This window comes from Corapipo altera, unplaced genomic scaffold, assembly GCF_003945725.1.
Source record: "Corapipo altera isolate COAL_440 unplaced genomic scaffold, ASM394572v1 0, whole genome shotgun sequence".
In the NCBI taxonomy this organism is placed as follows: domain Eukaryota; kingdom Metazoa; phylum Chordata; class Aves; order Passeriformes; family Pipridae; genus Corapipo; species Corapipo altera.
In genome coordinates, this window is record NW_020884872.1 from 74,212,514 (window position 1) to 74,235,958 (window position 23,445).

The window sequence follows — 23,445 nt, forward strand, 5'->3', positions numbered from 1 at the left end:
GTTACTAGATAAAAAATAAGAAATAGTTGGTCAAGGAGAGAGAGCAACATAATCCATTTGAATTTGGGGTTTCAGTAAACCTGGAAAATCAACACTATCAGACACAATTTTATCTATGTCTGTATACACTATATACCTGATAGAACTGGCAACTCTATAATGGTAATAATATGTGCATTTAGGTCAGGTAGATAGTACATCAAAGGGCATTCGTTTTGGTTTGGGTTCTTTTTTTTTTTAATAGTAGCACTTTTGGCATAAAGTACTCTCTGCTAACACAAAAGAAACCAGGACAATGCAGTCATCACTCACAGCCAGCATGGGTTCCATAGGGGAAAGTCCTGCTTGACAAACTTCATTTCTTTTTACAATAAGGTAACCCACCTAGTTGATCAAAGGAAGCCAGTTGATGTACTCTTTTTGGATTTCAGTAAAGCTTTTGAAACTGTCTCTCGCAGTGTCCTCCAGTTGAGGGAGAGGGTTGTCCAGCTCTGCTCTTCACTGGTGCGGCCTCACCTTGAATATCGTGTGCAGTTTTGGGCGCTGCAATGTAAGAAAGATATTAAGCTATTAGACAGCATCCAAAGGAGAGCCACGAGGATGGGGAAAGGTCTGGAGGTGAAGCCACAAGGAGCTGCTGGGTTAATTGGCTTGTTCAGCCCTGAGGAGACTGAGGTGGGACCTCACAGAGTCTACAACTTCCTCATGAGGGGAAGAGGAGGGGCAGGCATTGATCTCTTCTCTGTGGTGATCAGGGACAGGACCCAAGGGAATGGCCTAAAGCTGTGTCAGAGGAGGTTTATGTGGGGTGAAGTAACAGCCCTACAACTGAAGTTTGAGGGTTTTGGAACATTATAAAGTGTTGGGCCCTTTTCCATGGGAGCAGTAGAGCTAATTAGATAGTTCCCATGGACACAGCCTTGACCTGTATGGCTGAGTGCAGGTGCCGCATTCCTGGATGTTGTTGTAAGAAAATGTTTGTAGTGTATGTGTGTGGGAAAGTGGAACTTAGCACCTAATAAAAAGCTGCCTGCTCAGCGTAGGGGGCAGACATCTCTCTGGCTCTTCATCCTAGTGTGTCTCTTTATCCTGGTGTGTGTGTCGCGCGTCTTTCTTCCCCCCCTAGGACCGAGACCTTCGACAGATACCCAGCGACAGGTTTAGGTTGGACACCTGGGAAATGTTCTTGATCCAGAGGGTGACTGGGCACTGGAACAGGCTCCCCAGGGAAGTGGTCACAGCACCAAGCCTGACAGAGTTCAAGAAGTGTTTGGGTGATACTCTCAGATACATGGTGTGATTCCTGGCATTGTCCTGTGCAGCTGGACTTTGAGGATCCTTGTGGGTCCCTTCCAACTCAGAATACTCTGTGATTCTATGAACTGTGAGAGCAGGAATCTGAGTTAAAACCTGTTCAAAGCCTGTCCCCAGAAGCTTTTCTCTCCCTTCAGTGAGGGAGATTCTCCCTATTCTCCTTTAGTGTTAATTAATGCCATCACTAGATAGTAGCCTCTCTTCTGTTTCCCCAGAGAACACTTCTTAAGAGAACATCTTAGAAAAACTTCTTAAGGAATTTTAGCAGTGTTTCGTTGACAGTGTTTTTGAGTGGCAAAATTTCTAAAATTCAAAATCAGAATAAAAACCTACTGTATTTAATCTATGTATTTAGAATTGATTAACTGCTAATAAACACTCTTATAATTGGAATACTGTGTTGTTGCAGCATCAAATAAGGAAGTTACGCAAACTGGAACTGCTGAAGATTATCACTGGTTTAATTCTTACAATTTTAATTTATGTTGGTGGAGATCCATGAGGTCCCAGTAGCCTCAAAAGGATTTCACACAAGCACACAAGCTTGTACTTCATGATCAAACCACAAACTCAACACCACTGTTAGCAATAGATTATATTTTTAGCACAGAGAGGGAGCAAAAAAAAAATGTTTATCATCCAACAATAGACTATGAAAAATCTGTAGTCCTGAAAGGTAAACTGAAAAAAACCCAAAAACCAAACCTACTTGTATTTTCCTACTAAAGGGACTCTATTGTATTTTCCTGTCCAAGGGACTGAATGTGATGCTGTGCTTTAGAAAGCCAGGAGTACAAATCCTTCTATAGTCTAGCACAGTAGCTTATCACTCTTAATGCAGAATCCAGTCTGAGTACAATCATGTAGACAGTATATTCCATAACTTGCCAAACAAAAGTCCAGGAAAAATGATAAGAGGTATGGCAGAAAGAGCCCTATGGGACTGTTGAAAGAAACAGAAGAAATTAAAACTAGTAGTACGCACCTGAAAGAGCTGCTCTGGGTTTGTACAACCCAGTTCGTTTTTATATCTGCCCACAACAGCTGCGGAACCAGGACACAGCCGGAGACACACCTGTCAGAGACTGAAATGGTTAATGATTTATGCATTCTAGGAGACTTTTGCAGGCTTTTGACTTGCATGATACCTCTGATGAGCAGTCGGGCCCCTCCCTCCCTCCAGAGCTGAAGGTGTGAAGCCCTGAAAAGGCAAGAAGCCGAGCTGGCAGGCTTTTGACTGTTGATACATCTGATGAGCAATCAGGCCCCTCCCTCCCTAAAGGCGGGAACCGGGCGAGACAAAAAAAAAAAAACACAGATCCGGGAGATGTTGGAGGCTCGAGGCATGACCCGTGATATAATAACTCATAACTTCTTAGAGTATGGGGGCTTCCCCCCTTCACCCCCAGCAGATCAAGGCCACCACTTCAACTGACAGACATGGAAGCATCGCTGGACCCCGTGGGCGGTGACTATATACATCTGTCCACTCTCAGCTTTTCTTTCCCTTACTCTCCCTTGCTCTTATCCTGCCTTTCTCTCCCCTATGCATTTTCTTTCCCTCCCCAAAGGTTATCTCTGTGTCACATTGTTATATGACAGCACCCAAACTGCTAGCATGCCTGTTAATACAGAATTGTTAGAATAAATCTTGTCAATATATGTTTTCAAACACCGATTATTTAGTGTCGTTTCGCTTAATCCACCCCAAAGGAATTATTGATAAAACCTGGGTTACCCCCTCTGCCCCCTTTTTCCTGGGGCGGGTCGTAACACACACCCCACGATTTTGGAGCGTGATGCTCTATCCCTGTCTGGAGTTTAGAGGAAAACACTAACTTCGCTCAGTAAAAGCATAGCTAAAGCACAAAACGTCGGGGAGCCGGGGGTTGCTTTTTGCCCGCTTATCTTTGCGTTCCTGCCGCTATTTCAAGTTTAAAATGTGTGAGTAGCCGCAGGAACAGCACGCTGCAAGTCTCACTCCGGCAGCTTCGCCCCAGCAGCAGAGCGGCGCTGACCCAAGATACACTCCGCTCCGCCCCACAAAGGGGAGGGACCCGAGAGTCACCTGGACCCGCGGAACGCCTTCGGAAGCAAGGAGCAATCCCAGCTCCGGAGCGAATCCCGCCGCCACTTCCCGCCCCGACTCCCCGGACAGGAGCCGGGCAGAGCTTTCGCTGTTGATGCCTATTAACGGCCTCTTCTCCGCGGGGCTCTCGGGAGCTGTAGTCCCAAACCCCTGCCTTCCCGGCCCGGCCGCCGGGCGGATCCACGGCCTTCGAACTACAGCTCCCAGCGTGCCGCGCGCCGGGGCGGTGCCCGCCTGTGGCGCCGGGAGGCTGTGCGATGGCGGCAGGTTTGTAATCGAAGGAGAGGGCTGGCGGCCGGGACGGCGCGGCTGCGGGACCACCGTGAGGAGCGGCGCCGGGGCCGGGGCTGGGGCTGCCGGGGCCGGGGCTGGGGCTGCCGCTGCCGCCCCGCTACCTGCGAGGTGCCGCGGGTCGGAGCTGTCGCGGTGCGGGTGCTTCGGGGCCAGGAGAGCAGCGGGCGCTGTGGGAGCACTTAGGGCGTCCTGTGTGACGGCGGTATCCGTGTCCGTGAGGCAGGGAGGGCGCCGGGCCCGACCCCTCGGCTCGGCTGAGGAACGTGGCTGTGCTCGTCTCCCCACTGTCGAGCTTTGCGGGGATTCCTTTGTCCCTCCTCTCATTCCCAGTACGGGTCGGCCTGATCCCTGCCGGCTCCTGCGGTTGGCACCTCCGGAAGGTGCTGCTGCCGTGACCTTCCTGGGAAGGTTCAGACTGGCAGGCGGCCCCCAGAGGGTGTCCGAAAGGTGACGGGTAAAACAGACCGTGGACCTTGAGGGCTTGAATTTGCCTCTGCGGGAATCTGCACCTCACTGGGAAACTTCCCGTAGCGTCACAAAACAGGAGGCAGTCGGAAAACATCTCAATAAGGGAATTGCGCTGTTCCTCCCAGTCGTGCTTTCAAACTCTGCTTGGAAGCATAAGCCTTTTTACAGTAGGAAACTTAAGTGAGAGCTGACATGAACTGATCCCTTGGGAACAAGGAAGCTTTATGAAGTTACTTCCTGATCGGCAGGACTGTTGAGCCTGGGCTGCTCTGGTTGCCTGTCCTTTGTCCCCTGGCCCCTTCTTTCCTCTGTGTTTCCCCTGCCACACCATATGCACAAGCAGAGGGTTACTTGCCCTGTGGCTAGTTTGAGATAGCAGGGCTGAGTGGCCCGGCTCCTGCTGCCACACTGTCATCGCAGCAGATCTGTCTCTTTTTCTTCCTAAGCGAGGAAGTCACTTTGAGTCTCCTCCCTACCTGAATTCATTCATGGTTGATGGTACTTTTAGGATATGTTGCAGTCTTCAAACTTTCTTCTGGATGGAAAAAAAAAAAAAAAAAAAAAAAAAGAAAGCTTTTGCGATAAAGAAGCTGACAGGCAGCACGGTTGTAGAGTTTCCATGAGAAACAAAGGAATACAAAAAAATGATAGAGTTGAATTGAAATATATGTAGTAAAATGTTTGTATTTAGACGGGCATATTTGAAACTTTGTATTAATATGAACGGGAAATCTTTCACCTCATCACCTGTCTTCTTTTGTTGCAAGTGTTTAAAAGAAATTCTGAATCCTTCTCTGTACTACTGAAGAGAATATTATACACAGCATTGTAGTATTTGAAATGATATTAACTGCACTCAAATAAGACGATTAAGAGTTGAATTATGTTTATATTCTGCACAGAAAGTGTTTGTAACTTCCTGTCCAAATGCTTTCTATTGATTGTGATGTATTTTTATAAATACACCAGATTGGTTAAAAGAGGGTAGCTTACTGGGAATCTCTTATTGTAGATTTCTTATTTTGTTTATCTGCTTAATTTTTAGGTGCTAAAAGGAGATAACTGTCCATACCAAGTACCTGGAACTTTGAAATTTATACTGTCCTAACCCTGCATAACGTAATATTGTTATGTTAATGCTAATCAGCAAAGAAAGTGGAGTACCATTTACAAGATGCCAACTGTTGAAAATCCGAGTGGTGAACAGAACTTCATTGCACATTGGATGTTCAATAGTTCCCGTGCTGGAGTCTTATTAGATCCTAGTTTTACAGGTTTGAACTGCAAGAAAGAAAATTTGTTACCTGGACCTGAAAATATCACAGCTTTACCTGCCGAAGTGTTGCATCTTTCAGACACTTGTTCTGTAAGTGATGACTCCCTGTGTGAAGAGTCTGGCAGCTCTCATACACTTCAGCAATACGGCACTGGAACATCTTTTCCAGCAGCAGCATGTGATGTGGAAAGCTCTAAACCAGACTTTATCTGTGGTGAAGTGGATGGTCAGAAAAAATCCGGGTACAGTGACCCACTCTTAAAAAGGCTTGAACAGGTAAAAGTCCTAGAATTCCTTGACGTACATCCATTAAGATTTAGTTTTTTCCTGCAGGTGATTTGTCATATCTGGAAGTAAGCAAACTCCTTGCAATGTATAGACCACAGCAAGCTTAAAGAGCAAGTCCTAAGTTACGGTTATGTGCACATAAAAGTTGTTGTCCTCCTCATGATGTGCAGTTACAGAGAGTCTAACTGCCATTGTTTCCAGGTGGGGCAGGTTCCAGTTTAAGGCTAAATTGTTCTCAAAATCATTTTACCTTTAAAGGTGCACACAGTTTTACAATGTCCCATTGTTTCTTCATTTGAAGCTGTGGAAATGGGGTGCTGGTCATTACAGTGGTAGTATTTCACCACAAGTATTCACCACGTAGTGAAGTTGTATGTTCTTGTATCTATAGCAACATCTTTTGTTAGTTCTCAAAGTAGGTGTGAACACTGATATACCTGGTTCCGTTTAGATGAAGAGAGATGTTAGTGTTGAATGTGTATCCAAGACATCAGGACAAAAAGATCTGGAATTATAATGCTGTGATGTTGCTCTACCTTTTTTTTCTAATGCAAGAATGTCAGGTAATCCACTGTAAGTGTCTGTACGTTGGCTTATAGCTCTTCCCAATTACCAGATACAAATTGTGTTAGCTGAAAGTGTTCAGCAGCACTTTAATAGATCTTACTGTTAAGGATTAAGAACTCTCTTACCTCCTTGTCCACTCTGCCAGCAGCTACATCAGCACTAATCTCTGTGTCTGTTCACTCGACTGGAGAGAGAGAGAGCATGTCTCTAGAGTAGAATTCCACAACTTTCCTGTTGCTATAAAAGTTTTGTCCTGTATTTTACATGATAGGAAAATATTTATTCACCTTTTAAATATTGTCAGCAGTATCAGTCAGTGGCTAAATGACAAATATTAGCTGGTTAACTGGTATCTTAAGTGCAGTTTTTAAGTCTCCTGTCTTAGAAAGTTATTGACAATCTATAACAAAAAAGTAATCTCATGCTTGTCACAGCATGAGATTTTTTTCAGTTTGGTTTTCTGAGGATATTATTATCGGAACAGGTATGATTAATTTAGTAAGTGAAGGGGTTGGAGATGAGTCTCAGGTGATCTTTGGATCTTGATCACTAGCTCACAACTTCTACTTGCATAGTGCCTTCTGTTTATACTGGGACTACAAGGGAAATTCAAGGGAATTTTTTTTCTTACCTGTTGAATGACAGTTGTGGTCCAGTTGTTGATCTGTGGAAGGAATTCATCAGACCTTTCCTTTGGAGGAGCTGCAACTAGCACATATGTATGCGTGGGAGATACAAAGATGGACACAGAGGCTCAGCACCCATTGCTGTGGTTTGGTAGCGTACAGAATGCCCTGCCTTCATATGACCCTCAAAGTTGGTATTGAGGCAGGGCCAGGGACTCCTGCTGCACAAGAAGATGAAGATTGGATTACTGAATTTAATCAGCATTTTAATTCTTTTTTTTTTCAAGTAGCTTCATGGGTCTTAATGTTGCTCAGTGCTCTTTCCCCTCTCTTGTTCCTTTGCATCAGTATTGTTCACTGTAACTGAGACCTTGGAGAGAGGAAAGAAAAAAAATCCACTTTTTCTAAAGCTTTAATTATTATGAAGTATTTAATACTTTAATAAAAACACAGCATAGTAGAAGTTGACATTGAAAGAGCACGATTGAAATGTTTTTCCCATGCAGTAGAAATGAATGTTCTGATTTCTATTTTTGGCAGATTGGTCAATTAAAGACTGGTGGAACTGTTAATCACGCGAAGTGGAAGTAGCATGTGTATTCTTAGATAGAAAAACTCTTAATTTTCTCTATGTTACACTGGCCTGATGGAGCATCTTTAAAACAATAAATACCTGCTGTCTTGATGCTGCTAATGCTGTGGCACATTCTAAATAAACCGAGCCTCTAATACATTTTTTTTTTTTGTTTGAAAAGCTGAAGGAATTGCAACGACAGAAACAGGAACAGCTAAAGAAACAGCAGATGGAGCAACTTCAGTGGCTAATGGAAGAGCAGCAGAAGCTACTTAGCATGGTATCTGGCCAGACAGCAGCTCTTGGTAAGTTGAGAAAAAAAAAGCACATGACGTACTTCGAATAAACTGAAAAATTTGATCTCATTTTCCAGTTAAAATCTTAAAGTGTATTCTGTGTTCTTCATCTTAAGACTTGATTAGTCTTCATCTTTGACTTGATTAGTCAAAGATAAATGTTGCATTGCTTCAGTGCCTGAAAAATTGAGTGCTGCTGTGGAAGGAATACCGTCCTGTTTTTATAAAATGCCGGCTGTAATTGTAACTTGATCAATATGCACTATGATGTGAGCCTTTGTTTTGAAGTACACATATTAATTATAAAGTGTGAAACAAAGTTACTTTCCTTTCTGATTAGCTGTTTCTCACAGTACTTTTGATTGCTTTAAACTTGCAGTGTAGCCAAATGAAGTTCCCCAGTGTTTGTGTTCACGCACATCGTGTTCAGGTAATGATCTGAACTAGACTAGAAAGCTGATCTGTATTTAAAAACAAACACTTGTAACTTGTATCAGTTTTCCAGTCTTGTTTGCTGTGTGCACAGAGAGGGGGCAGTTCATGGCTGGAAAAAGCTTTTAGAGTTGAGCAGTGGTATTTTCTTCTCTTGGCAGTATCAGTTCAACCTGATTTAAATGATTTTCTGGAACAATTCATTTAGGGCTTATCTTAGGACAACAAAAGCAAGATTGCCTAATCACTTATTCTTGATCAGTAATGTAAGAATGGAGGCTGGGTGATCAATCTTGTTCCTCAGTGCCATTTCTTTTCTCCTGTGGAACAGTAGTGTTGTAATACTGATACAATGACACAGCCGTTTTTTTCTTCTAATTTCAAGGCTATACTCTAACAGCTGAAAGTCAAAAGCTAAGACCTGGGCATTCATCAGGCTTAACAACTTTACACCAATTGCCATCATCTGGATATCAGAATGTCTTTGAAGACAGAACTCATGCTCCGATTGTTGCTTCATATACACAAGACAATGATTCTTTACCAAAGTTAAACAACAAAGAATGCACCTCATCTTTGAAGAACAGTCTTTCAGAAGTGTCTGCCTGTGAAAAGCAAGGTCCATGTGTGCCTATGAAAAGGCCAAATTGTTTGAACAACAAGGAAGACAAATACATTACTGGTTAGTCATTTATAGAAAGATAAATTGGTGGTGGGTTATTTCCCCCTTGTAGTTACTGAGCATAATTTTATACTGCTTATTTTGAAGATCTTCTGATTTTTGTTGGTTTACTTGATTTATTGGTTGGTTTACTGACAGCTTACAGACCTCAGAGTGTTCCTGTTGTTGTCCATGGGAGCTTTGTTAAAAGCAGTATGAGACAGAAATCAAATTATTCTCAATTTATACATACATATGTGGGAAATAGAAGCTTGATAAGAGAGCTCTTCAGCAGAGCAGACATCAAAATTTGTTCACTTATTTTTTTAAGCCATACATTAACAATAGCAAAGAAGATAAACAATCAGAATGGATTATTTAAAGTCTGTGGAATTTTTTTAATGCATAATTGGATGTTCCCGTAAAAAGAAAGTGCAAATTCAAATAAAAATTAATTTGGGGAAATCTTAGGACTATTTTGTAGGAATTAAGATGACATTGCCATGAAGCTCCCTTCTGGTTCTAATCTGACCTGAATGCTGCTTAAAGGATGTGCTGAAAACTGATTTGTTGTTGGGACAAAAAGAAAACTCTTGTTACTTTCATAGGAAAAAACATGTGGTGTCCAGAAAAAAACATGGAACTATTAAAGGAGAGTGAAGATAATCACATTGATTCTTTATGTGTGGGAATTGCAGATCTCTCTGAAAATTCCAGCGGAGGTGAACATTTGCGGACTAATACAGAGGAGAGGTAATTCAGACCATGCTTACCCAGTTCTTATCAAATAACACAAGTTTGGTTCAATTCTGAGTCCTGATTAGAAGAGTCTGATACTCACAATTTATGTAGTTTTCTCAACCAAGGATTCATTTTTTCTGGATACTCTTGCTTGAAATTGCTTGTGCTGTAAAAGATGTGATGTTGTGTACTGGAGGAAGAGGTGTGTGTGCAACCTGGGGTAATGCCAGCTTAGAAGCATGTTTTAGTATAGGTCAGTATATAAGCAGTTATAATTATTGTTCCCAGTTTATTACAACCTCCTATCCACTGTTAGGTGCTAAAAGTAGTAACATGAAGGAGGAGTGCAAGGCTGTGACTTTTTAGTCAGGAGTTAAGATTGTTTAAAATGTTAAATGCCAGTTTGGATGGAGCCCTGAGCAACCTGGTGTAGTGAAAAGTGTCTCTGCCCGTGGCAGGGGGTTGGAACTGAATGATCTTTAAGGTCCTTTCCAACCCAAACCATTTTGTGATTCTGTGAAATGTCTGTATATGGCTAAGAACTAATGACAGTGCTTGTGGCAGAAGCCTTCTCATGTATGTGGCCAGGTTTTGGTAGCGGGGGGCTACAGGGGTGGCTTCTGTGAGAAGCTGCTGGAAGCTTCCCCTGTGTCTGGTAGAACCAATGCTATCTGGCTCCAGGATGGACCTGCCACTGGCCAAGGCTGAGCCCATCAAGGATGACAGTGACACCTCTGTGATAATATACTTAAGAAGAAATAAAAAGTTACTGTGCAAATGAAATTGTGGCCAGAGAAGAGTGGAGAACATGTGAACAACAGTATAAACACCAGGGCCAGTGGAGAAGGAGGGGCAGGAGGTGCTCCAGGCACCAGAGCCGAGGTTCCCCTGCAGCCCGTGGTGCAGACCATGGTGCAGCAGCTGTGCCCCTGCAGCCCACGGAGGTCCACAGGGGTGCAGAGATCCACCTACAGCCTGTGGAGGAGACCCATGCTGGAGCAGGTGGATACCTGGAGGAGGCTGTGACCCTGTGGGAGGCCCGTGCTGGAGCAGGGTCCTGACAGGGACCTGCAGACCTGTAGAGAGAGGAGCCCATGCTAGAGCAGGTTTCCTGGTAGGACTTGTGACCCTCTAGGGAACCTAAGCTGGAGCAGCCTGTGCCTGAAGGAGTGCACCCTGTGGAAAAGTGACCCATGTGGCGGCAGTTTGTGAAGAACTGCCTGTGGGACTCACATTAGAGAAGTTTGTGAAGGACTGTCTCCTGTGGGAGATGGGGAGCAGGGGAAGGGTTTCTCTCTGTGAGCTGTAGCAGAAACAATCTGTGATGAACTGACCATAAGCCCCATTCCCCATCTCCCTGTGTTGTTGGGGGGAAGGGAGTAGAATTTGGGAAGGAGGGAGGGGTGGAGGAAGATGTTTTAAGATTTATTTTCTCATTATCCTGTTCTGATTCTGTTGGTAATAAATTTAATTAATATCCCCACTTTGAGTCTGTTTTACCCGTGACAGTATTTGGTGAGTGATCTCCCCTGGACCTTAACTCCTGAACCCTTTGTTATATTTTTTCTCCCCTGCCCAGTTGCAGAGGGGAGTGATAGAGTGGCTTTGGTGGGTGCCTGGCATCCAACCAAGTCAACCCACTTACAGTATGGTAAAAGATTTGTATATGGAGTTGATAGAATAACAGTAGTAGTTGGCATTGTTTTAAAGCTCATATATAATCAATATGTAGTAGTCACAACCCCAAAACACAGCACCATATGGGCTGCTATGAAAACAGCTCTCTGCATCCCAGCCAGACCCAGTACTCCTGTGAAGGAGGAGGAGTATCAAAGGGGGAGATAGGGAACATGATCTTAGTAGCATTCCTGAGTGGGAAGGTGAGACTGTAGAGCTTGGGAGTGTGGCTAAACTACGAGTGAAAGTTTGGTGATTTGGCCAAAAGAAAGGGTCATTAAGAAAAGCAGTGAAAGAAACCCAAAACCTGCAAACAATATATTTTATATATGTGTATTAACTGTTGCAGGGGTTTGATAAACTGTTTCTCAAAAGATAAACACATAGTGTTAAAATGCATTTCTCAGATTAACCTAATGACTGAAACACCTCATGATTTGTCATCTTTTATACAATTACACCTTAGGTCTTTGAATAGCAGTGATGTAAAACATATTTATTTTATAGAGAATTGTAAGAGTTGTTATAGGCTTATTTTATATATTTTTTCTTTAATTACACTAGACCTATTAAAGCTGCAATACATGAGAAGAAACAGACTTTTGAAGAATTCTTGGAAGAACAGATACAACTAGAAGAGCAGCGTCTGGAGCAAAACCAGAAGTTGCAGGTTATTTATTAATATTTTTAAAAACTTTATTCTTCTTTGTGTTTTGTGTCAAGATGTGATAGGTGCTTAAAAATGTACAGGGTACATGCTGGTATTGAAAGCTAATGTGTTGCATTCCTAAAAATAAAACAGTAAGTGTCAAATACTCCACTTGTTTAAGTCTTTAGAAATCCAGTAGGAATGTACCATCTAAATTCCTACTCTAATGTGAGGTTTATTTGAAGAAATCTTCATACTGCGTGAGGAGCTTTTTAACATTTTGTGATTTACTTTTCTTTACTCATTTTCAGGAGACAAATGGATCAGCTGTTCAAAAACCAGTGACCAAAAGGCCCTTCCTGAAAAGAGGAGAAGGCTTAACAAGATTCACTAATGCCAAATCTAAAATTACAAAACTCGGAGAAAACACCTCAAAACTTCAACAAAGGGCTTCAGATGACAGAAATGTTATTAAAGTGGACAGATCACAAACACAGAAGAAAACTATGCCTCCTGGCAAAGAACTGGTTTCTGAAAATCCTTTTGCACCATGTAAAAAATACAACCACCCCAATAAAGCAAAACATTGCCCTATTCAGAAGACGGTGGTACTCAGGAATCACAATGGAGAAAATATCTTGCCATTGGAAACAAAAATGCAATCAGGAAAAAATTATGATGGACAGATGAGAGATTATTACGCATCAGAAATTAATAACAAAACAGAAAATAAAGAGAACAGAGTAGAATTTGCTAAATCTAATACTGGCAAAATAAAAAACATATTGCCTGGCACAGAAAAGTCTCAGTTGTCTCAAGAGCTGGCCAGTGCCTTCTCTAATTCTAAACATAATATAGGTCACCCTGTAAAAGATTCAGAACTATCTTTTGAAATTTCATTTCAGAATAAGCTGGAGAACTGGGAAAAAGAAAAAGAAAAAGAGACTCTAGAATTAGATGAGTTTTTGTTTCTAGAACAAGCTGCAGATGAATTATCTTTCTCAAGTAATTCCTCATTTGTGCAAAGGGTCTTGGATCGAGATCTGCAAACTTTCAAAGGCCGTAGAATGTCTTCTACCCCTATAAAGGCAAAACAGCAGCAAGTAAAGGTGCTGGCTGGCCAACTCACAAATGAGAAAAATGAAAGGGCAGACTGCATAGCACAGGAAAATATACATAATAGCCCAGTTATGCACTCAGTCTCAAATTCAGGAGCAGATTCTAGAATGAAGGATCCATTGAATAAAACAGACAATGTGATATTTTCAGCTTCTTCTGTGAAAACAGCTCCTGCTTTAAAAAGTAATCACTGGATTGTAAATGAAGATAAGGATGAGGGCAGCGGTGATACTACTACAGATTCTGAGAGTAGATTTGAGGCCACATTGAAGCATGACAACAAGGATGCTAAGACATCCTTTGTGAGCCATAGAGAAAGTGATCCGGAATTTTTTGACTGTGGAAGTTCTGTTACAGACATCAGCAAAGAAAGCATAAATGGAGATGCTGACCTTGACTTGTCAGACAAAGATTGCAGTGCACTGTCAAAGCAAAAGATTAGAAGAGCTACAGACGATCACAGAAGTGTGTCGTGTTTAAGGAGGAGTAAGTTTGAATTTGATGATGAAAGAACATGGAGTGATCTTGATGAAAATTATGTTAGCAGTGATTTACCTGAAAAATACACTAAAATACCTTCGCAGATGGACTTTCCCAGACAGAATGATTCACCTGTCCCAGATAAAGCAATAAAGAGAAAAGTTGCCTCAAAGAAAGCAGATGAAATGTCCAAAGAGTCTGCAGTGGACAGTGATTCACATGGACCTCCTGTATCAAACCTGATGATGAAACTGTTTCCTTCACTGAAACCGAAACAGAAGGCAGGCTGTCGCTTGGAACGTGAAACCAAATCGAATGTGGAACAGGATCCAGGAGGTGAGAGAACAGCAACTGGTAGGAAATGTTGAAGAGGACATATATTACAAGTCTTTCCTTCTAGCGCTTAAGCTGCAACCTGACATTGCACCAAAGGGTGTAAGTACAGACTTCTGCTGCAGGGAATGGCCCTATTCTCCCCTTACATCTCTGCTTGCATGTCTGATGCCAGGTCTGATGATTATGCAGATTGCAGAATGACTATAATTTGTGAAAACATTTTATTTTTATTTTATTATTTAGTTTTTCTTTTTTTCCCCTCTGGAGGCTAGTTTTTTGTCAGATCAGCTCATTGAAGTAACGCGATCTGGAGCTGCTTGATCTCTGTTTCTGAATCAAGGAAAGTATCAAAGGCAAGCCAAAAATGAAGTGGTACCTCCCTTTCCACTACAGTGTGCATTTACACTACAGTAGGTTAATGCTATGCACTGCTAGGTTAGCTTGTTCCTCTTATAAAATACAAGGAAGTGGCAGCCCTGTCCATATTATCAAAGTGTAGTATAGTATCTAGAGAATTCATGTGGAATATTGGAAATCCATATTCAGTTTTTTGCTTTGCCCAAGTTGATTTCATCTATATAGTTACAGTCTGTGGAGGACTGCCTCTAAAACTTCCTGTTGAAGCTGTTGTGTTTCTGCTATCATAAAACATGGAGTTGTCCAGTGAAAGCATGAAGGTGCAGCCTCCCATTTAAATCTTCTGTCTGTAAGGTTGTGATCTTGGTTTCAAATGCTGCTCCAGTGAATGTTTAGGATTTTGTTTAGGTTTTTATGATAAGCCAGTTGATGTAATCTTTTTGGATTTCAGAAAAGCTTTTGATACCATCTCTCCCAGTATCCTTCTGGACAAAATGTCCAGCACACAGCTGGATAAACATGTCATGTGATGGGTGAGCAATTGGCTCATGGGACAGGCACAAAGGGTAATAGTGAATGGGGTGACATAAGACTGGAGACCTCTCACCAACGGGGTTCTACAGGGCTCCATCTTAGGTGCTGTGCTCTTCAACATCTTCATAAATTACTTGGACATAGGACTTGCAGGTACACTGAGTAAATTTGCCAATGATACTAAATTGGCAGGAACTGTTGATTTCCTCGAAGGCAGGGAGGCCCTGCAGAGAGACCTCAACAAATTAGAGGACTGGGCAATCACCAACTGTATGAAGTTTAACAAGGGCACGTGCTGGATATTGCACCTGGGATGGGGCAACCCTGGATATTTGTACAGACTGGGGAATGAGATGCTGGAAAGCAGTGCTGCAAAAAGGGACCTGGGGGTCCTGGTTGACAGCAAGTTAAATATGAGTCAGCAGTGCCCTGGCAGCCAGGAGGGCCCACTGTGTCCTGGGGGGCATCAAGCAAAGCATCGCCAGCTGGTCGAGGGAGGGGATTGTCACTCTCTGCTCTGCACTGGGGCAGCCTCACCTTGAATATTGTGTGCAGTTTGGGGCTCCACAACACAAGCTCTTAGAGAGTGTCCAAAGGAGGGCAGCAAAGATGGTGAAGGGCCTTGAGGGGAAGCTGTATGAGGAGCGGCTGAGGTCACTTGGTCTGTTCAGCCTGGAGGAGACTGGGGAGAGACCTCATTGTTGTCTACAACTTCCTTGTGAGAGGCACTGATGTCTTCTCTGTGGTGACCAGTGATAGAACCCAATGGAATGGCCTTGAAGTTGTGTCAGGGGAGGTTTAGGTTGGATACTGGGAATAGGTTCTTCACCCAGAGGGTTGTGGGGCATTGGAACAGGCTCCGCATGGAAATGGTCACAGCACCAAGCCTGACAAAGTTCAAGAAATGTTTGGGCAATGCTCTCAGGCATATGGTGTGATTTTTTTGGATTGTCCTGTGCAGGGCCAGGAGATGGACTCAGTGATCCTTGTGGGTCCCTTCCAACTTAGAATATTCTATGATTCATAGGAAAGCTGCTACTTCTACTTATTGTTTTCTGGAGAATGGATTGTGTAGTGTTGTTTAAAGGTACCAGCTGGATGTTTGCAGGAAGAGGGCTAGGGGTTTTTTTACAGAATTTGAGAGTATTTAAAGATGAACGAGGCAACTATCTACACTGCAACATCAATATTTAGGATCTTATGTTGCATACTCAGACTATTAAAACCCTGGGATTGTTAAGTAGGGACTGAACAGCAAACTGGGATGGCAAAAAAGCCCACAAAACCCCTTCCTATTATCGGCCTCTGCAAGAGATACCACATCAGTATTGAGTGTGAGCAGAGACATTGTAAGTAAAACTTGAAAAAACTTATAACCGTAAATTTTCCTATTTGATATGCCTTCATATATATAGTATGTACATGTACATACACATTTACCATGTACATTCATTATACCCTTATGCCTTCATTTTATTTCTCTGGTTTGATGTGAAGCCCTTCACATCCAGTTCCAAATATATGTTAGTTCTATGAAGATGACCGATGTATTCAATACTTAAAAGTACTACAGGGATGATAGATCTACTCAATCTTTGAGGTACTTCAGTAAATAGTACAGAATGCTTTAAAACGTTAACTTCTGTGTTATTTGAATAGTAGAAGAGTTTACAATATTACTACTGTCTCTAAAATATTATTATTTTTTTTTTACAATTTTTAAGCTGGTATGTGATAATTGTTTTCTTCAGTCTTACGGATGCTGCTTAGATAACGTGCATCTGGCTGTGCTTTGACAGGAAATACTGTTCCATCCCAGCTACTGAGAGAGAGACTCACTGAACTGGAAACTGAAATAGAGAGATTCCGAGCTGAAAACACAACTCTAAGTAAACTCCGTGAAGAAAGAGAGCAGGCCTTGGCAAATATCAGGTAATTTTAAAATGAAACATTTGGGTTGCATTCACTTACATAGTTTGTTGCAGTTAGTTACCAACAGCACAGGTAAACAATTCATGTGTATCAGTTACAGTGGAGATTGGTCAAGAGACTTAGACAGAAATTAGAGTATTAAGAATCTCTGCTAGGTTAATATGATACCATTAAAAGTTATACTTGAGAGAATTTGTGTACTTTTGTTCTGAGGGATAACACAGTCCTAAATTGGTCTCGCAGAACTGATCTTCACACTAACGTGACTGATGCTTTTGCTTTGGATTGGATGTTTGTACAAACTGAGAATCTTTTAATTTGTACTGAGGCATTTATAAACAACACACAGAGTAGAATAATTGCCTCTGATGACTTAAATGTGGCACACGTGTTCCTACCACAGCCACTTTTGTTTGGAAACAGTATTGTGTCTTTGGCTGATGTTTTGATTTGTGACCTTCTGCTATTGGCAGATTCTTTTCCCTGGTACTTTTAGAGGAATGGAATATTTAGCCAAATCTTTTCTAAATTCAGGATAACTTTTGTGACTAGAAGATATAAAAATATAAATTGTTGGACTTCAAACACTGTGTGATAATTCTTACTCCTTAAATAAGTAATACCATTTATAGGTAAGTCTTCCTGGAGGTAATAGATGTTGGGTTGGAATCAATGACCACAAAATACTGAGTCTTCATTTTTTTTCTTAAAATCCAGATTTGAAGTAGATTTGGGCTAAAACAACAACTTTGTTTCATAATTATAGGAAAGAAATTGCAGACTTTGAGCAGCAGAAAGCCCAAGAACTGGCTGAAATAGAAGAATATAAAAAAAAGGAAATGAAAAAACTGCAAAAGGAGCGCAAAGTTTTTGAAAAATATACCGCAGAAGCTAGAGCAATTCCAGATAAAAAAGAGCGTGATGAAATTCAGGTATAAGAACTTATTATTCTTCTAGTCCACACAGAAACATGGAAATTCAATTAAAAGCAGTCAACAACTATGTTGTAACTTAGTTGAAAGTCTGCAAGTGATTTCAGGATGGGAACTGGTAGCAGACATGGGTTAGTGGTGGACTTGGCAATGCTGGGTTTTACAGTTGGATTCCACGATCTTGAAGTTTTTTTCCAATCTAAATCATTCTAATTGAGGAAGAAAACTACAGTCTTCACAAAGTTGTTTGATGGTTTTTAAGGCAAAAACTCCTAACAAGCAAATCTTTTTGTCACATTTCCGTAGTAAAAACTGCTCGTGACTGTGATAGAATGATCTTCAACTCTGAAACAAAATTACCAGAGTTAAAATATTAAGTTGTAAGTTTTTATTCATGGTAGTGGATCAAAATGCAAAGTAGAACTGCACAGGAATTTTATTCTAACTGTTGTACAGTTGATGTAGTAATCTTCTACAATTTTCAGAGTTACATTTTATCTTCTGATATCAGAGATGGTTTGTTCCTTCCTTGTCAGGATGTATCATGTACGAGATGTACAGACAAGTCACATTAAGCACCACACAGGGATTTCCCTCGTCCTTCCCTACACATTTTCCTTACTTCAAAAGACTGAACTGGCTGTGCAGATTTACCTGTGTTTTGTGTGACTGTGTCCTCCCTTGTTTTCCTGTGCCAAGATTTTTGAAGGGCCCTGTCAAGGGTAGCCTTAATGATTTAATGTTTCTGTCTCGAGTGTATTTGTATTGGCCAATCTATCAAGTGTAAAGGATGCCAAGAGAGCAGTAAAAACAATTCCCGTGATAGAAGTTGAGCTTATAAAGTTGGTAGTCTAAAGTAAATCTCTTTCAAGGAAGAAAACTTCTCCTATCTTTCACCCTCTGCACTACTAAGTTAACCTTACTTTTTTGCTACTCTTGTGCCTTTTTTGTGTGCTTGTATTTCTATTAGAAATTAAAAAAATATTTTGATATATTAAAAAATGAAAGCTCTTCAATTTTTAAATGTGCATTTTTCTAAGGCTTTAAAGCAACAGATTGCAGAGTTACAGGAAGATTTAAAACGAAAAGAGGCAAAATGGTCAACTACCCATCGGCGCCTAAAAGATCAAATAGAAGCTTTAGTAAATGAGAATTTGGAGCTAAAAGAAGAAGTCAAAATTATGGAGAAGTTCCGTCTAGAAGCCTGGAAGAAAACAGAAGCTGCTGGAAGCAAGAGGAAAATAGAAAACTCTGCGATGGCTTTAAAAAGAGCAGAATCTGTACGTTATTAATTTTGGTGTTTTACATGTATCTGTGTGAATACTCATGGGTTTTGTGTCATATACTTGGATTCCAATAGCTACAGCTTAGCTGTTTGATTTACTAATGTGGGGACTACAGTAGTGGTGACAGAGATTTTTGTTAATGGCACATTCTTTCCAAATGTGAATGTTCACAATGTGCAGCGTCCCTTTTGTTGAGGAATTCATCTTAGAAATTCAAAATTATGCAGTTATAAGAGAAAAATCATTGGTAGGGTCTAACCTGTGACCTTCTGCCCCTTAAGGATCAACCACAAAAAGCAGGGAGTTCACAACTGTCTAAAGCAGTTGTATTAAGTTTTGAAACTGTAACTATTATTCTGGATTGCTTGCACCAAATTAACATTCTGTAGTTGTTGTTAGTGAGGGAGCAGATGGAGGAAGAGCTCCAAAGTGCAGCTTGGGCTACATCACATAAGCCTTTCTGCTGACCAAGTCTCAAAAATGTATAGTTGGTGAAAAAAGCTTCCACTAACTTTCATGTCATATGGTCAGTAAATTTTGTTGATGCTGTATGAACAGTTTTATGTCATATAAACCACAGATACTCCCTTTCTTTTAGTGTCTACCAAATAGAGGCTCCAAAAGTCAAACTGCATCTCTGCTTCTTCCAGTACAGAAGTGCAGCAAAATGAATGGCAAAAGTTATTCACAGGCAAAAGGTAAAAATGTTTTTTCTGATCAGAGAATTCTGTTAAGTCTTTAAAGTAAAACTAATGTGAATTTTTGCTTTGTGGAGTGCATCACCACCTCAAAAGTATTAATGGGCTTGAGCATAAGGTAGGATTCTGCAGGGTATTTTTTGACACTTCTGACAGCTCAACCAACCATCATGTTACATGTTAGAGAAGTATGTTCCAGAATTGGAGGTGTTTTTATTTTGGTAATTTGAGAGGAGAGACATGGGAAAAGTATGCTGATCAGTTCCTGGTAAAAAGCTTGTATTAATCTTATTTTATTCATTACAAGGCGTAACTAAAAATGTTGTCTAAATTCCTGGGGGGAGGGGAGGGAATCCTTTGTAAATCTACAGAGATGAAATAGGAGAAGAAAGTGTGTTTATGCCTATTGCAATGATTCTTCAGTTGTAGATTCTTGCTGACACAAGAAGCAATGATAGTGACTGATTCTTTTAATAAATATGCTGCTTTCAGTTACTACTGCACTTAAGAAATGTAGGTTTCCTGTACAACTTGACCTCATATATAATTGTAACACTTAAACCATACTTTAATTTCAGTGTCCAATTTAACTGTTACATGTATCTGAGTAGGAAAACTTTCTAGAACACCTGCATCCGGACCTGCTAAGGACAGAAGCAACTCTGAGACAATAACAGCACTAGAAGATTCTTCTAAGACTTTTATGGTAGTAAGTCCTGATTTTTAAGGGGGAGGAAAAAGCCTAAAAGAAAATGTTATTTGTATTTAAATGAGTATCTGGAGGTGACTGATAAGGCTGTTGACTCACCTTCTTATGTTCAACTTTTATGGTCATACCAGAAAATGGCTAGTCAATGAAGAGTGTTTTACCTATATCTAGTAGATGCATTATTCTTTGGCTCAGGAAAGAAAATAAACTAATAATCTCCTGCTCTTCTGAATTTTGCAAAATGTTTTACCCTTTAAGAAATTTAAAAAAGATGGGTGTTTGTATGCTCCATGTAGGGCAACTGTGCAAGGATCTTGTAAGTAGTTGAATTAATTAGTACATTAATTGCTGTAGGTAACATTCAGGCTTTATGGAACTTCATCATTTCATAGCTTAATGTGGATCTCTTAAGGAAACTGAGCACCATGCTACAACACACCACTGAATTCCACTTTAGTTCAGACTACAGCTGACCAGGGTCAACCAATTATTGCTGAGTCTGAGTCTGTTTTACCACTTGAATTATACTAGGAGTTGCTTAAACTCCAGGTGTGCCTTCCCACACTTGTCTTCCTCCCCCATGCTCCTTGTTTCCTAAAATAGCTGTCAGCCTGGGGAAAAAAAAAATGTATACAAAGCTTGATTTAGTTTTTTTGTCATCTCAGGACATCTCTCCTGATGAAGCTCATGTGTCACTACCATCTGGTCCTGCATATATGGGCAGTGAAGAGATAGAGAGAGAAACTGCTTATCCTGATGGAAAGGTAAAATAAGAGCTTGGCACTCTGAAATTCAGGAAGACAGCTGTTGTGAACAATGAATGACAACATAAAGTGTGATGGCTCAATACTGACCTCTCTGCAATGTTTTCATTAGGTTGAGCAAGTTTTGAAAAACGGCTGTCACCTCGTATTTTTTCCCAATGGAACATGGAAAAAAGTGGGTTCTGATGGAAAGACTGTAACTATAACCTTCTTCAATGGGGATGTGAAGCAGGTTATGCCTGATCAAACAGTGGTATGTATCCTGCATCTTTAGCCTTTTTCAATAAATATTTATTAAATATATATGAAGAAACACTTAAAATTTCTTACTAGTTATGTTAAATCTGAACTGTTTTCTGCAGATTTATTATTATGCTGATGCTAAGACTACACATACTACATACTCTGATGGCTTAGAGGTCTTGCAGTTTTCAAATGGACAAATAGGTAAAGAAAACATCCAACCCACCTGTCAGAATTAGTGCCTACAGATATCTATCTATTTGTGTAATAAGCATCTTGTCTCAAAATACATTTCAGAGAAGCATTATCCTGATGGCAAGAAGGAAATTACCTTCCCTGATCAAACTATTAAGAACTTATTTACAGATGGACAAGAAGAAAGTATCCTTCCAGACGGTACCATTGTTCGTGTTCAGCCGTAAGCTTTCCCTTCTTGGGTCTCCTGGCCTGGGGATGGGACAGGGGCACTATATGGTGACAGATCTAGTTCTACCAGTTTACATTTGAATGTACTGTACTGTGAACTGCTTGAGTTTTGGGCTTGTCTTTTGGTAGCCTGGAGGAGACAAAGCCTGAATGCCTGAGCGTAGTGTCCTGACCTGGGAGACTTTTCTGATTTGTATGTAATTCTAGAAAACACAGGAGAACATGACTAGGGAGTGGGTCTGACTGGCAGTGCTCAAAACATCCAGTTTTAAACTTTTCTTGGATTGTTGCAGCAATGGATTTAGTGCAGAGAAAGAGCAGTAGAGGCTCACAAGAAGCCATGTCAGTTTTGCAGAAACAGGTTTTTGAGTAGGACCAGCTACGGTGATATTTTAACAGATTTTTCCACAAATACTGTATTTCTTAAAATTCTTCCTTCGTTTAGGCTTGCACAATTGCTGTTCTGAGATTAATCTTAAGCCTATGTATGATCCTTACAAAGTATTGGTTGTTTTTTTTCCCCTTTAATGCAGAGACGGAAGCAAAACTATAGAGTTCAATAATGGCCAGAGAGAACTACATACATCACAGTTCAAGAGACGGGAATACCCAGATGGTTCTGTCAAGACTGTGTACATGAATGGACAGCAGGAAACAAAGTATGGCTCTGGAAGAGTCAGAGTAAAGGACAAGGATGGAAATATTATCATGGACACTAAGTTGTAGCAGTGTCAAAACTGCTGAAGTGTTAAGACATCAGCAAAAATAATGTACATTTCTGTAAACAAGAAGCAATAACCCTTTAAGCTTGTTGTGTATATACTGTTTATAGTTTTTACAAAATAAATTTATTTTTAAGTGAGTGCTACAACATCAGAGTTTTGCCAATTTTTTTCCCATTCCAATTTTTAAGGAGCAGTTTATTGATTCAGTATTCTGGCATGTGTGATTTAAAGGCTGTTTTTTAAAATCAGCTGTCAGAGGAAATCTAACAGCTGTAGATTACGTTATTTTAGACATCTAAGAGAAGATTCCTCAATCCAAGTCATGCTGTTTTAACCTCTGCTGTGGTGAAATACAGCAGGTGGCTAGATTTAAGAGCCTGGGTGTCAGGTTACTTACTGCTTGACTTAAAAGTGTAAATGAATGGCAGCACTCCTATTAAGTCAGCCTTAGGCTATTTGTCTTCCTTCGTAATGTTTTTTTTTCATCTCTCAGTTAGGAGGCAACAGCATTTGCAGACCACAAAATCTGTTCTATAAACTGCTCATCTATATTCATAAGGCTAGGACTGGGGGACAAGTTAATTCTCCAAGCTACTCAGAAACACCAGAAAATTAACAAAGGTCATCTTCATCCAGTTCTCCTACCTCACAGATGTTTTTAATCTGACTTGTCTTTTAAAATTCTGCAGTACTCTAGAAAAGGGTTGCTGCCAGGCTGACCGCTTCAATTCCATTTCTGTGGATGGCGAAAAATTCATTCTCTTGCACAGTAGAAGGCATTCACTTTCTTCACCTTATCCCTTCTGCTCCCCCTCCCTTTTCTCCTCAGTGAAAGCAAACTCTGTCCTTACTTTGTCTACGCCATTTTGTACTCATGGGGAAGCAGTGAGAACTGCTTGTCTAGCCTGGTAAGCTGCCTTCACAGCACACCTGGGCACCACTGCTAAGGTCA

General features: G+C 40.9%; 1 protein-coding gene across 6 annotated transcripts; it reads left to right on the forward strand.

The window, feature by feature from the left end:
- Positions 1-3,574: 3,574 nt before the first annotated feature.
- On the forward strand, positions 3,575-22,636 carry CENPJ (centromere protein J). Of its 6 annotated transcripts, none has more exons than XM_027653024.1 (17): positions 3,575-3,670; positions 5,211-5,717; positions 7,678-7,801; positions 8,610-8,906; positions 9,494-9,638; positions 11,868-11,973; positions 12,264-13,887; positions 16,578-16,710; positions 17,477-17,642; positions 18,683-18,922; positions 19,527-19,626; positions 20,238-20,335; positions 21,001-21,099; positions 21,212-21,352; positions 21,462-21,546; positions 21,640-21,760; positions 22,302-22,636. In XM_027653024.1, exons 2-17 carry the CDS (start codon positions 5,340-5,342, stop codon positions 22,492-22,494), a joined length of 4,050 nt encoding a protein of 1,349 aa, XP_027508825.1. In that variant the 5' UTR covers positions 3,575-3,670; positions 5,211-5,339; the 3' UTR covers positions 22,495-22,636. The 6 variants fall into 6 exon arrangements, with proteins under 6 accessions (XP_027508825.1, XP_027508845.1, XP_027508854.1 ...); XM_027653044.1 differs by having other exon boundaries at positions 20,238-20,332; XM_027653053.1 differs by having other exon boundaries at positions 9,584-9,638.
- The last annotated feature ends 809 nt before the right edge of the window (positions 22,637-23,445 follow it).

Bases quoted from the DNA above. Each gene is read 5' to 3' on its own strand.
- CENPJ (XM_027653024.1), top strand. From the start codon at position 5,340: ATGCCAACTGTTGAAAATCCGAGTGGTGAACAGAACTTCATTGCACAT. The intron at 13,888-16,577 runs GTGAGAGAACAG...GTGCTTTGACAG, and splicing joins TGTGGAACAGGATCCAGGAG to GAAATACTGTTCCATCCCAG. The intron at 21,100-21,211 runs GTAAAATAAGAG...TGTTTTCATTAG, and splicing joins CTGCTTATCCTGATGGAAAG to GTTGAGCAAGTTTTGAAAAA.